This window comes from Acipenser ruthenus, chromosome 20, assembly GCF_902713425.1.
Source record: "Acipenser ruthenus chromosome 20, fAciRut3.2 maternal haplotype, whole genome shotgun sequence".
Classification (NCBI taxonomy): Eukaryota; Metazoa; Chordata; class Actinopteri; order Acipenseriformes; family Acipenseridae; genus Acipenser; species Acipenser ruthenus.
This window is the reverse complement of record NC_081208.1, coordinates 208,250-220,667: the sequence shown is the minus strand read 5'-3', so window position 1 is coordinate 220,667 and position 12,418 is coordinate 208,250. Positions and strand designations below refer to the sequence as shown.

Sequence of the window (12,418 nt, the reverse complement as noted above, 5' to 3'; positions counted from 1 at the left end):
AAACCCGCTGCCTTCCACACTGCAGCCCAGCAGCCCAGATCTCTAACCACTGAGCTACTCAAACCCACTCCCTTCCACACTGCAGCCCAGCGTTTTCTCTAACCACTGAGCTACTCAAACCCGCTGCCTTCCACACTGCAGCCCAGCGCTTTCTCTAACCACTGAGCCACTCAAACCCGCTGCCTTCCACACTGCAGCCCAGCAGCCCAGATCTCTAACCACTGAGCCACTCAAACCCACTCCCTTCCACACTGCAGCCCAGCGCTTTCTCTAACCACTGAGCAACTCAAACCCGCAGCCTTCCACACTGCAGCGCAGCGCGTTGGTGAGCATTAGCTGCTGATCTGAACCCGAGGAGGGTGCTTTTAATGTGTTTTATTTTATTACGGTCACCCGGGAGATTAAAAACACAAAGACATCTTCAATTATTACAGGAGAATTAAACCAGTGACAGCGAAACACACACACACTGACACACACACTGAGACACACACACACACACACACACACACACACACACACACACACACACACTGAGACACACACACACACACACAGACACACACACACACACACAGACACAGAGACACACACACTGAGACACACACACTGTGAGACACACACACACACACAGACACACACACAGAGACACACACACCTGCCAGTCACCGCATGAGCTGAACAATATATCTACTGTATTAACAATGGTTTGTGGGCGTGTCAGATTCACAAGCTAATGAGCATGTATATACTTATGTGTTTACTGACCTTCTTATTTATTAGAATCACGACGCGTTTCTGTTTTTATTTGTTATCTGTGTTACAGCAGCTCTCTCAGGTCATGAAGAGACGGATGTAAACAACACCCTGACACACGCACACAGGCAGCTCTTCATGTTGCATGGAAAGCACTGAACTGCGCTGAATGATACTCGGGTCATCGCGTTTACTCAGCGTGCAAACCCGGGGAAACACCCACGGACACGCCACGCCACGCCGCGCCGCGCCGAAGCGGGTCGGACCCGAGCCGTGCGCCTCTCACCTCTCTCCTGACGTTCAGCAGTGAATAATAATCGTCGTTGTCAATCTCCTCATCCACCAGGACCGCCGCCATGTCCGCAACCTTTCAACTGCGCCGCGACGCTCCTCCTTCGTGGGGATGAGGATGATGATGATGCTGCTGCTGAGCGGTTTCGTCCGGCGAGGTTCTCAGCGCCACCTGCTGGCGTGGATGTCACATAGGCACAGTGACGTGTTGTGTATGTACAGGGTGTGTGACACACGTGTGACACACACGCCCCCCCTCTCCGCTTCGTGTACGTGGTTTTTCATGGATAGCCCTTTTAACACCTGTGTATCTAATGTATGTAATTGGTTGTTAGTATCTTATTGATCCCAGAATCTCATCAAGCAGCTTCTTGAAGGATCCCAGGGTGTCAGCTTCAACAACATTACTGGGGAGTTGGTTCCAGACCCTCACAATTCTGTGTAAAAAAGTGCCTCCTATTTTCTGTTCTGAATCCCCCTTTATCTAATCTCCATTTGTGACCCCTGGTCCTTGTTTCTTTTTTCAGGTCAAAGAAGTCCCCTGGGTCGACATTGTCTATACCTTTTAGGATTTTGAATGTTTGAATCAGATCGCCGCGTAGTCTTCTTTGTTCAAGACTGAATAGATTCAATTCTTTAAGCCTGTCTGCATACGACATGCCTTTTAAACCCGGCATAATTCTGGTTGCTCTTCTTTGCACTCTTTCTAGAGCAGCAATATCCTTTCTGTAGAGACCAGAACTGAACACAATATTCTAGATACGTTACATTTAGACTTAAGTTTCGCGGTTAACAAAATTCGAGTAAATTATCATCACAATACAGTTAAAGAGACAACATTTAAATGACAGGTAAGGAAGGTGTCAGTTCAGATGCTCCAGGAAATTACTGAGTAGCCTGTGTTTGAGTGAGGACACCAGCACGTCAAGGGTTAAATCTACAGACACATTTACAGCGACGGAGTGACTGAGTAAATAACTACTGAAACTGCGTCATACACACATATTAATAACCCGGGCAGTAAAGGGTTAAGAAATAAGTATCGCGTTATCTTTGCGATTGATTTGAAGTTAATAATAATAATAATAATAATAATAATAATAATAATAATAATACAGTAATAGAATTAATGATTTCTGTGCTCAGCCCTGGAGAATGACGCTGTGAAAGCAAGGTCACTGCAACCCGGCCGGCAGCACCGAACCTCACACAGCATGGACGTGTTCCGATGAGAATGTGCCATTTATAACTGCAGTGAAACCTCCAGGGTCCCTCGTTATGAACCCTCTGTACCTGTGAATCGTGTGTGTGACTGTGTGAGTGTCTGTGTCTGTGTGTGAGTGTCTGTGTGTCTCTGTGTGTGTGTGTGCGTGCTTGTGTGTGAGTGTCTGTGTGTCTGTGTGTGTGTGCGTGCTTGTGTGTGAGTGTCTGTGTGTCTGTGTGTGTGTGCGTGCTTGTGTGTGAGTGTCTGTGTGTCTGTGTGTGTGTGCGTGCTTGTGTGTGAGTGTCTGTGTGTGTGTGTGTCTGTGTGTGAGTGTCTGTGTGTCTGTGTGTGTGTGTGTGTGTCTGTCTGTACACATTCCCATTTCAAGTAGTAATAGATGACGTCTCAGTTGTTTGACGGATTCTCTGCCTCGCTGTTTAGTTTTCAAACAGAATCACCAGGACTCTCTCTTCTCACACAGACTCAACTCTTAAAACCTCACATGTAATCAAACTCAAATCACTTTAACTGTGCGGCAGGTTCCCGCACAGCACTCTCTCTCTCTCTCTCTCTCTCTCTCTCTCTCTCTCTCTCTCTCTCTCTCTCTCCCTCTCTCTCTCTCTCTCTCTCTCTCCACACCCTCGGATTCTCACTGGAGAGAGACAGACAGACAGATCTCCTTCTCAGCCTGGTTTATTGATGTGATACCAGGGCATTATCAGTGCAATACTGTCTGTAAACCCCGAGGTAAGCACAGCAGATTTGCCATGGTGAAATACTATATGAGACGAACGCTCTCTTGTGTGGCTGGGTAATGACACGCATATATAAGAGAACCAGCAGGTCCCCCAGCTGCAGAGAACAGCTTTCATCTCCCGTCCTTTTAATGACATTGTCTTCACAGACACTCACAACAGGACTAAACCGGAGCACTAAAACATGCTTATACAGCCAGCCAGGCAGGACCCCGCCACGCATGCGCGCTTTGTGTCAGAGACGGAAAGCCTCCAAACTGCCCAGGTGTGATAGCGTGGACCCGTGGAGTCTTCCGCACCTCACAGGAGCCAAAACGGGATGACTGCGCGTCGCGTCCCGGTGTAATGTGTAGCTCACGCTGCAGCCAGGACAGCAGCTGTGTTTTTGGCTTGAGAAATACATTTTCTCTTCAGCAACACTGATGAGACGCTGAGCGCCTGCATTGTTTGGGAAGCAGTGCTCGTGTCTTCAGTTCAAAGGGACGGGACCCGGTCCTGCCATTCCGTCTTCTCACCTCCAGGGGGCGGTGATGTGCCTAACAGCGCCCATATAGAAGATACCGTACACGCGTGCTTGTAAAACATCATCATCAGAACGGCCCCTGAGTGGCTTTACCACGAGTGGGCTTACTGTCCACTCTGACCTTGAGTGAGTGAAAATCAGCCTGTTTTCTATCAGCATCCTATCTATCTATCTATCTATCGATATAAAGACATTTCAGAGGGCTGGATCGCATCAATATCAGGGTCTAGCGCTGTATATTATAAAGACATTTCAGAGGGCTGGATCGCATCAATATCAGGGTCTAGTGCTGTATATTATAAAGACATTTCAGAGGGCTGGATCGCATCAATATCAGGGTCTAGTGCTATATATTATAAAGACATTTCAGATGGCTGGATCACATCTATATATATATATATATATATATATATATATATATATATACACACACACACACACACACTTTTTCTTGCTCTCTTTTCTCTGTGCACCTGTGCACAGCATCACTTGTATAATTGGGTTTGGATGTCCTTGAAAGCCTGAGGTCGCCCCTCGCACCGCTCTCCCTGCTAGATCATATGAATTCACGTCTCTGTTACACCGTCTGTGCAGGACGGGTGTCAATGCGCGACTGCTCACAATCTGACACGACCGTGCAAGACACTGCTGCGATAGAAACGTGCAAATCCACCTGGAAACACACACGCGGCGTGCCCGCGTCTCTCACAACAAGGGAGGGCAGAGGGAAGCCATGCAGTCATTAAATAGCTTTCTTTAAACAGCTCTCTCTCTCTGGGACTCCATCTTCCTTCCACGCTGCCTGAGTGACGTCTCGATATCCTATAATAAACACCAACGGCTTTTCGTGCTGGCGTCTCTAGGCAACAGCCAATGAGCGCTCCCCTGCTTACAAAATACATTCAAAACGAGAAATACACCCGAGTGGCGTGAACCGTGTCGTGTTGTGTGTGTTTAAATTGTGTTTCTTTAGTCCCCTTACACATACAAACAGCGTCGTGAGCTACAGGTGCTGTCGTTTGTTACGGGTGTTCTGGATCCGCTTTTTTAAATAAATGTGCGTTTTGTTTTGCGGTCTTGGCTTTGGAAATCGACAAACCCAACACGGTTGAGTCCGTTGAGTCCGCTGAGTAATTAAAATGTATTTAAAATGTATGTATTTGACCCTAAACAAGGAGCCAGCTCGGCGAGCGCCCACACCGCTCCAACCACAACACCCGACTGACGGTTTATATTTGAAAACCAGGCAGCGGAGTGGAGTGCTCGCTTTCTATTGGTCCGCAGCCTTGTCACATCTCTCCCTAAATGTGAACTCGCAACCAACCAGGAGCTGAGCGGGAGGAGGGGCGGGACGACGGTCTGCGTTTACAAAGAATGACTGGACACCGCGCCGTCAGTCAGCATCTCTCATGCCCAATAGAAGGGTCGATAATCCCCCGGCGCCCCCGCCCATCGCCCCGCCCCCCCCTCGCTACGTAGAGCCCGCGCCGTGCACGCGCGTGAGGTACCCCCGGTCGCGAGGAGGAGGAGGAGGAGGAGGATGTGGCGCGCGGAGGGGAAATGGCTGCCGAAAACAAGCCGGAAGGTAAGAGAGAAATAACGGGATTAATATTTTCAGTTTTTAACTAAATTCTGGTTGTTTGTTTTAATATCCGAAAGGAAGGGGCGCGGAGGGGGAGACCCCAGAAGTGTTTGAAGTGCCGGCGAAACCCCGAATTTATCCCGAAATAGCGAAAGAAGGTGGTGGTGAGGGGGGGGGGGGGGGGGTGTTGTGTGTATTATAAAAAAGAGAGAGAGAGAGAGAGCTGGGAGAACGCAAAGATCCCAGTTTAATGTATTTATCTGTCCCAGCGCAAAATAACGAGGCGAAACAAAGTGACAGCATGCACATTAAACACGCAACTTCGCCTCGTCTGAGAATGTCAAGCAGGTTCAATAAATAATTCATTTGAAACACGGAGGGGATACACAGAAAATCGCGTGCAATCCACAATATCCAAATATAAACGAGGATCCCTTCAAATCATCATTAACAGGACAAGCTGCACACTGCGGGGTCGAGTGAAGCAGTGAGTGATCTCTGTGTGTGTATCTCTCTCTCTCTGTATATATATATTATCTGTGTGTGTTTAATCGCGTGGGGTGATGGTGATCGGTAAACTGTAAGAGATCTGTATTATTACAGCTGTTATAAAAACCAGATTGATTTTCTCTTCACGCTGTTTTTGTTGGTTTGTTTAAACCTCATCCCTCAGTATTGTACAACGCAGTCACTGCCCCGAGGTGATGAACACGCGTCGTGTCGGGCAAATGTGGCGAAGACTAGTTCATTTGTAATTTGTAAACAAGATAAAACCACGCAGCCAGTGCGTGCCCCAACTACTACTGTGAATGCAACTGAGGATTTCATAATTTAAAATTGATTTTAACCTTGCATCATTGGATCCGGGGTGTGAGGGAGAAGCCGTGTAACTTATTCATAATTCTCAAATGCAGTCTGAAATGTGATTTACAGGTTGTTTTTTTTTTTTTAACCATGCATCTGTATTTAAACGTGCACGTTGCTACAGGTGAACGTTGTAGAACACGATACTCATTTTACTGGACTAGATTATACTTTTTTTTTTTTCAGTGCGTGCTCCCAAGCAAACTGCTCCGATAAATATCTGACAGTGTCAGCAAATGAAATCGAAATAGCGGAAACAATCAGAGAGGAGAGACACGGATGTGCGAGTGCAGAGTGGACGGGGTGAACGGATCGGATCCTGCAGAGACGTGTAGAGAGAGCAACACTTTATATATGAAATATTATGTGCAGCAGCGTGGAGTAGTGGTTAGGGCTCTGGACTCCTGCCCGGAGGGTCGTGGGTTCAATCCCAGGTGGGGGACACTGCTGCTGTACCCTTGAGCAAGGAACTTTACCTAGATTGCTCCAGTAAAAACCCAACTGTATAAATGGGTAATTGTATGTAAAAATAATGTGATATCTTGTAACAATTGTAAGTCGCCCTGGATAAGAGCGTCTGCTAAGAAATAAATAATAATAATAATAATAATAATAATAATAATAATAATAATAATAATATGAAGAAGCGCGGAGAGCGGCGTTCAAAGCTGACACGCATTAATAGCACATAAATACACGATGTGGTTACAGCCAGCTGCTGATACAATACAATACAAACGCAAAAGCGTGACTTTTAGCGACACTCCGGCTCCTTCAGCATGTCATGCACAGATCTGATTTATTTTTCTGTTCAGGTTATTGCGAGTTTCCAAGTGAAAATGCATCTTCGAGTTTAAAATGCTGAAATATGGTAACGCCCGCAGTAGTGTTGTAAAACTAAACACAGGGCTGTATAAGCGATCGAGTCGTTGCTTATGAATAACCGGTTATTAAATTAATATTAAATAAAAAACACGCACAGGTATTTGATGATTGTATTGCCGTGATGGACCGCTAGGTGGCGAGCGAGATGAAGGGCAAACACACTTCATATCTGAAACTAACCGCAATCCATTATGGTTCAGACTAAATAGAAAATTGCGTGTATTTATAATAGGGGGGATACAATTTAATTAGATTTCTCATTAATTCCTAATTGAAAAAAAAACAACAAAAAAAACATGTATATATTTGTTTGCTTAAAGGCAAGATTTTCTGCATGATCGACTTCTTTTATTATTGTAATGTTTTCGGAACGAAAGACTATCCGTTGTAACGCATGTGTTGTGGTTTTGGTCTTGCGAAACGCGCGGCTGGTTATCTGTAATTTATCAAATAACAGCGATTCAGGAAAATGCCAGCAAGCTGTTTGGGGAGGCTTGCATTTCGGGTTTAGCCCACAAGGGGGCGGTGCTGTGCTAAGAGTAAGTGTTCTCATCAAAGATCTCCTGCTGTGATGTTTTTTAACTTGTAAACGGAATGCTTCGACTATCACTGTATGAAATCCGTGTAAAAATAGACCCGACTCTGCTATTTTAAGATCGCGCATTAATTGGGGTTTCATGACTTGCAGGTTAAAACGCCTCTCTGGTTTGTTATGTTGCTTCCAGAGTGTCTCTCTCGTTCAAAACTTCCTCAATCCATCGTTGTTTTTGCGATTAACCCCAAATCTTATTGAAGCGAACCCTCTGTGTGTCGTTTGAGGCAGAGGAGAGCATTCTCAAACGATCACACAAAACACTGCACTAGCAGTCAAACCGATTTCACTGTAATAAAACAAAAAAAATGTTAACTGTAACTTGCAAAATTTCATCTTTTTTCAGTTCTAGAAGCAGAATTTATTTCTTGCTTCTTATAGGAATCTCCCCTCTCCTCCTCGGAGGAATCTGTGATCCCACGCGGCTGTGTAAAGATCAGCCTTCTTGTTTGAGTGTCGGGGAGGAAGCTGAAATCAACTGTGAGAGTTCGGCATTCAGATTGCGTCAACGAACTCTCAAACTCGCTCAGAGAGCCTGCAGCTGCGATGCTCTGTTATATATATATATCTCTTCGTTCCAGGGGTGGGAATCGCACAGCAGTGTCACCCATTCCAGGTTTAAATACCAGCTTGATTAGCCCCAGTGTGTGTGTCTAGGTAACCAGCCCAGCTTATTAATAAACTCCTAGTGAAACCAGGACTGGATCAGACTGCTGTGCAGCGGGAGTCTGATTCCCGTCGCTGGAGTGATCTGTTTGTGCTCGGACCGCTTCATCACAGAGACTTCGCCACAGCGGAACGAGGCAGAGAGATACAGACACATCTACAGCGGTCCTTTAGAAATTCTCTATCAGGCTTGCACATGAAAAAAAAACAGCCAGCTTCCAGGACAGTGAATTAGGGTACGGCTCTTGCGCAGTGTAAAGTATGGCACCTGTCCTGTGCACTTCAGACTCTGTGACCTAACCTTGAATTACCGTGTCTGACAACAACACTGGGAACCTCTCAATACTGTTTACCAGAGTACCTGCCCAGAGACAAGGGCTTATAGTGATGTGAGAGACCAAGCCCTCTGCTGCAAGGCTAGGCAGGTAGGCAGGTATCTGAGAGAGACAGTCCCTTTGCAGTCCATTTGTTAAGTGCGCTTCAGGTCCAGTTTGTTTTCACACGCGCAGTTAATTTTAGACGCGCTGTTTAAAAGTATTTTTTTCCCCACAGTCAAACGGGTTTAAAAGGCCCTGCATATCAACAAAGCACTCACTAGGCATCTCCAGCCCCGCCCCACCCTTTCATTCGCTATCGCTTTCACCTATGTAAGAAATAAATAATAATAATAATAATAATAATAATAATAATAATAATAATAATAATAATAGTCGTACATACTAATCAATCATCTCCTGATCACTCGTTTTATCACCAAACTCCTCAATAATGCGATCCAAGTCATTATTTTATTACTATAACATCTCAGAAAAGCTCTGCAAATGTCCGTGATAGTCTCTGTGCGCTGATACAGTAACAGCCAGCTTGCTTACTTACGACCGCCCCGTTATCTGATACCAGGGTCATGTATGACTATTCATGAGATACGCCTTTTGTTGTTGGGTTTTTTTTGTTTTTTTTTATCGGCTTGTCTCGGCTCCTGTCGCTCCCACTCAGCCATTGAATGGTTTTCTCGGCTTTTTCCGGAGAAAAAACGACTAGAAACCCGTTTTTTGCGTTTTTTTGATGATGTCGGACAGGGTCCGACAATGGACCTGATAGGAATAATTGCAATGTCGGACCAGGTCCGACAGGACCGCAAAGGGTTAAAACTCATTGCTGACCAGGCGTTAGAAGTTTGCCCCGGGCGTTAGTGATGTTTTTATTAACGCTGATTCAAGGTGTGTTTTTTGAGGGTAATCGCCGGAGGATGGTGCATTAAGAAACTATCCCGAGAATAACATTTTAATGATAATATAATAATAATATCTATTTTTATATAGCGCCTTTCATAGTGCACCCCCATCACAAAGCGCTTCACAGAGGCAGGCTGTGAACTGTGCATTATATGCAGAGTCACTTCCAATAGGACGTTGATTTAACATCTCATCCGCAGGACGGAGCACAAGGAGGTGAAGTGACTTGCTCAGGGTCACACACAGTGAGGCAGTCAGAGGCAGAGGTGGGATCTGAACCCGTGACCTTCTGGTTACAAGCCCTGGACTTTAACCACTGGACCGCACTGCCTCCTTGATGGTGCAGCTGTCCTTTCAAATGCCAGTGATTACACTCAAACAGCTGCATGAAACACCCCAAAAAACTCTCCGTAATGTTTATCAGAGTTGTTGTTTATTTTCCTAGTTGGTGTTTTTTTTTAAAAGCCGCTACGAGGGTTATCGTTGTCCTCGTTCAGATGCACTCCCCTAGGGAAAGTTGTCTGCGGTGTGAGTTTTGAAAAACAAACCCGCGAGTTTTGGCTTTAGAGACCTGAGAGATTAAAATGAAATAAAAAGACGACTAGGGAAGGCGATTGCACTTCGCTACTTCAGTAGAGCTCAGGGTGAAACGTTCCCACGCTGAGCAGCTTTTCCTCGGCTTTACCAGGAGCTGGAAACGGATCCTGTGACTGCCGGAGAAAAGGGGGGCTGAAGGGACAGCCTGAGCTGCCTGCCTGCCTGCACAGGTCCAGCCCTCGCCTCCACTGCAGCTCAAGCAGGATTGAAGAGCAGTGCCTGGGCACGTGGGTCTCGCACAGATACGGCTGCCGCCGTTTGTTTGTCGGGTGTCTGAGTGTGTCTGACGGGCTGCGTCCTGAGATCTGGGGGTGCAGCAGGTGAGGGAGTTGTTTGTAAACTCTGGAGCGGCCTCTCTTGCTCGGAGACATCCAGCCAGTTCCTCCGCAGTCATGCTTCTTATTAGAAGTCAGCTGGGCAGCCCCAGGCTGCTGGCTCTTGTGACCCCAGAGTTTCAGCTCACAGGCAGGTCACGCTCCACAGAGCAGCTCATCACCCCAAAGTGCCGCTTCTTCTAAAACACAGAGTTTGATCTAACAGGTTTTCTGGACGCCTCTGCGCAGCCCGTTGCATTGCATGTCAGAGGGGACGGGGAGGGGGGAATGCTGCCTGTGAAGGTATTGATTTTGAATTCGGTTTGCAGTAAGTTTGATGGCCCGTGTCGGCCTCATGGGTAGACCAGGTGCAAATGGCATGACCAAGAAAAAAAAAAAAAAATCCCTTTAATGTGTGTGTTCTCATGAAGCGAGAAGATGCAGGCATTTCCCCAAGATCATGATGTTGAAACGACGAGAACAAAAAACAAACAAACAAAAAAAGCAACACGCACACACGCACGGACGCACGCACGCACACACACACACACACACACGCACACACAATGCTTTCAGCTCCCTTATCAGTTTGTACATTTACATGCTGCTGTGACCTGTGCCACCCCAAACACGTTTTCACTGGGGTTTTACTGGAGCGCATCATTTTACTGTGAGCAACTGCACACACACGCACACAGAGAGACACAGAGACAGACACCACACACAGTGAGACACACAGAGACATAGACGCGCACACACAGAGAGACAGACGCACACAGACACCACACACAGAGACGCACACACAGAGACAGAGACACACAGACACACACACACACAGACAGGATAAATGAACTGCAACTACGTTTCATATTATTATTATTATTATTATATTTAACCAGAGAGTCTCAGAGTCCTCAGTTTTTATAGTTTTGAGAAACAAAAACACCCTAAAAAGTAAAGGAGCAGCAGGCAGTGTGTGAGTGAAGCGCATTGCACCTCTTAGAAGCTGCTGTCTCAGTCACACAAGAGAGAGCGCTATCGTTTCAAGGCTGTGCTCTGCATACCTCAAATACCTTCATCATCACTATCCCGGGCCCTTTTATTCTCCGCGATCAAACAACACAACAGACAACAGCAGCAGCAATTACAATGAGCCCGTGTTACAGACAAGGAGGCTCGTCTGCTGTGCAGAGACTGGAGCGACCAGCGAAACTGTAGAGATTATTTATGATAAACACACATTCCCATGGAAAGAGGATTTCAAACCCCAGGCCTGCACGCAGATGAGAGATCTCGCTATCTGGCATTTTTAAAAACTTTGTAAACTTTTTTTTTTTTAAAGCCGATTCTGCTGTTTGAACTTTTTATCTTTTTTTTTCTTTTTTCTCGGCACCTGCAAACGAGATTCATGGCAGAAATAAATCATGAAGCTATGTAGAAGAGAGTGAGAGAGATACAGGCAAGACTTGTCATGTTGCGCAGTTACTGTGTCCCCACTGTGCTAGAGTTCTGCTGTCGGGTCTGGTAAATACAGTCTTGAAGAACATTTCAGACCCCTGGAAGATCCTGTTACTGTAATAACCAGAAGGGATATACAATTATTTCCACTTTTCAAAGCGCTGTTAATCTCAGACCAAGATGTTTGCAAACACTTAAAAACGCAGTCCTTGAATCTTTTTAATGACATTTTATGAACAGGAGGGCCCGTGTGCGAGGGTCCCGCTGCGCTTGCTGGACCGTCATGTTTTTAATAGTACCCTTTATTGTTGTGTTAAGTGTACGCTGCTGCAGACAGACGAATACTCTGGCTTGACCGTGCCCCCCCCCCCCCCCCCCCCCCCCGTGCCAGCCCCTTTCATTAGCAGCACGAAGCCTACAGGAGCATCCAGACGCAAGCACGGCACAAACCAGACTCTCTGCCCGTTACGTCTTGTACAACACTTAAGCATGCTTTAATTATAGTCGTTCCTTCAAGTCGTTAGTCTGTCATTTGGGAGAAAACAAAGTGTGCTGTGAATAGACAGCGAGGGCTCAGCGTGTACCACAATGCTTTTTATTTCTTCATCTTTTTGTTTTCATTACTCTCTCTCTCTCTCCCCCCCTCTCTCTGTTCTTGTTAAGCTGTGCATTTCTCTGCCCGGCGTGTCTGCTCTG

General features: G+C 46.2%; 1 protein-coding gene across 1 annotated transcript in view; it reads left to right on the top strand.

The window, feature by feature from the left end:
* Nucleotides 1–4,996: 4,996 nt before the first annotated feature.
* The window catches only part of LOC131696843 (calmodulin-binding transcription activator 1), a gene marked incomplete at its 3' end in the record, with an annotated part of 106,082 nt that continues 98,660 nt past the window's right edge, over nucleotides 4,997–12,418 (top strand). The window contains 1 exon segment of the mRNA XM_058992934.1: nucleotides 4,997–5,114. Within this exon segment, the coding sequence (XP_058848917.1) occupies nucleotides 5,090–5,114 (25 nt within the window).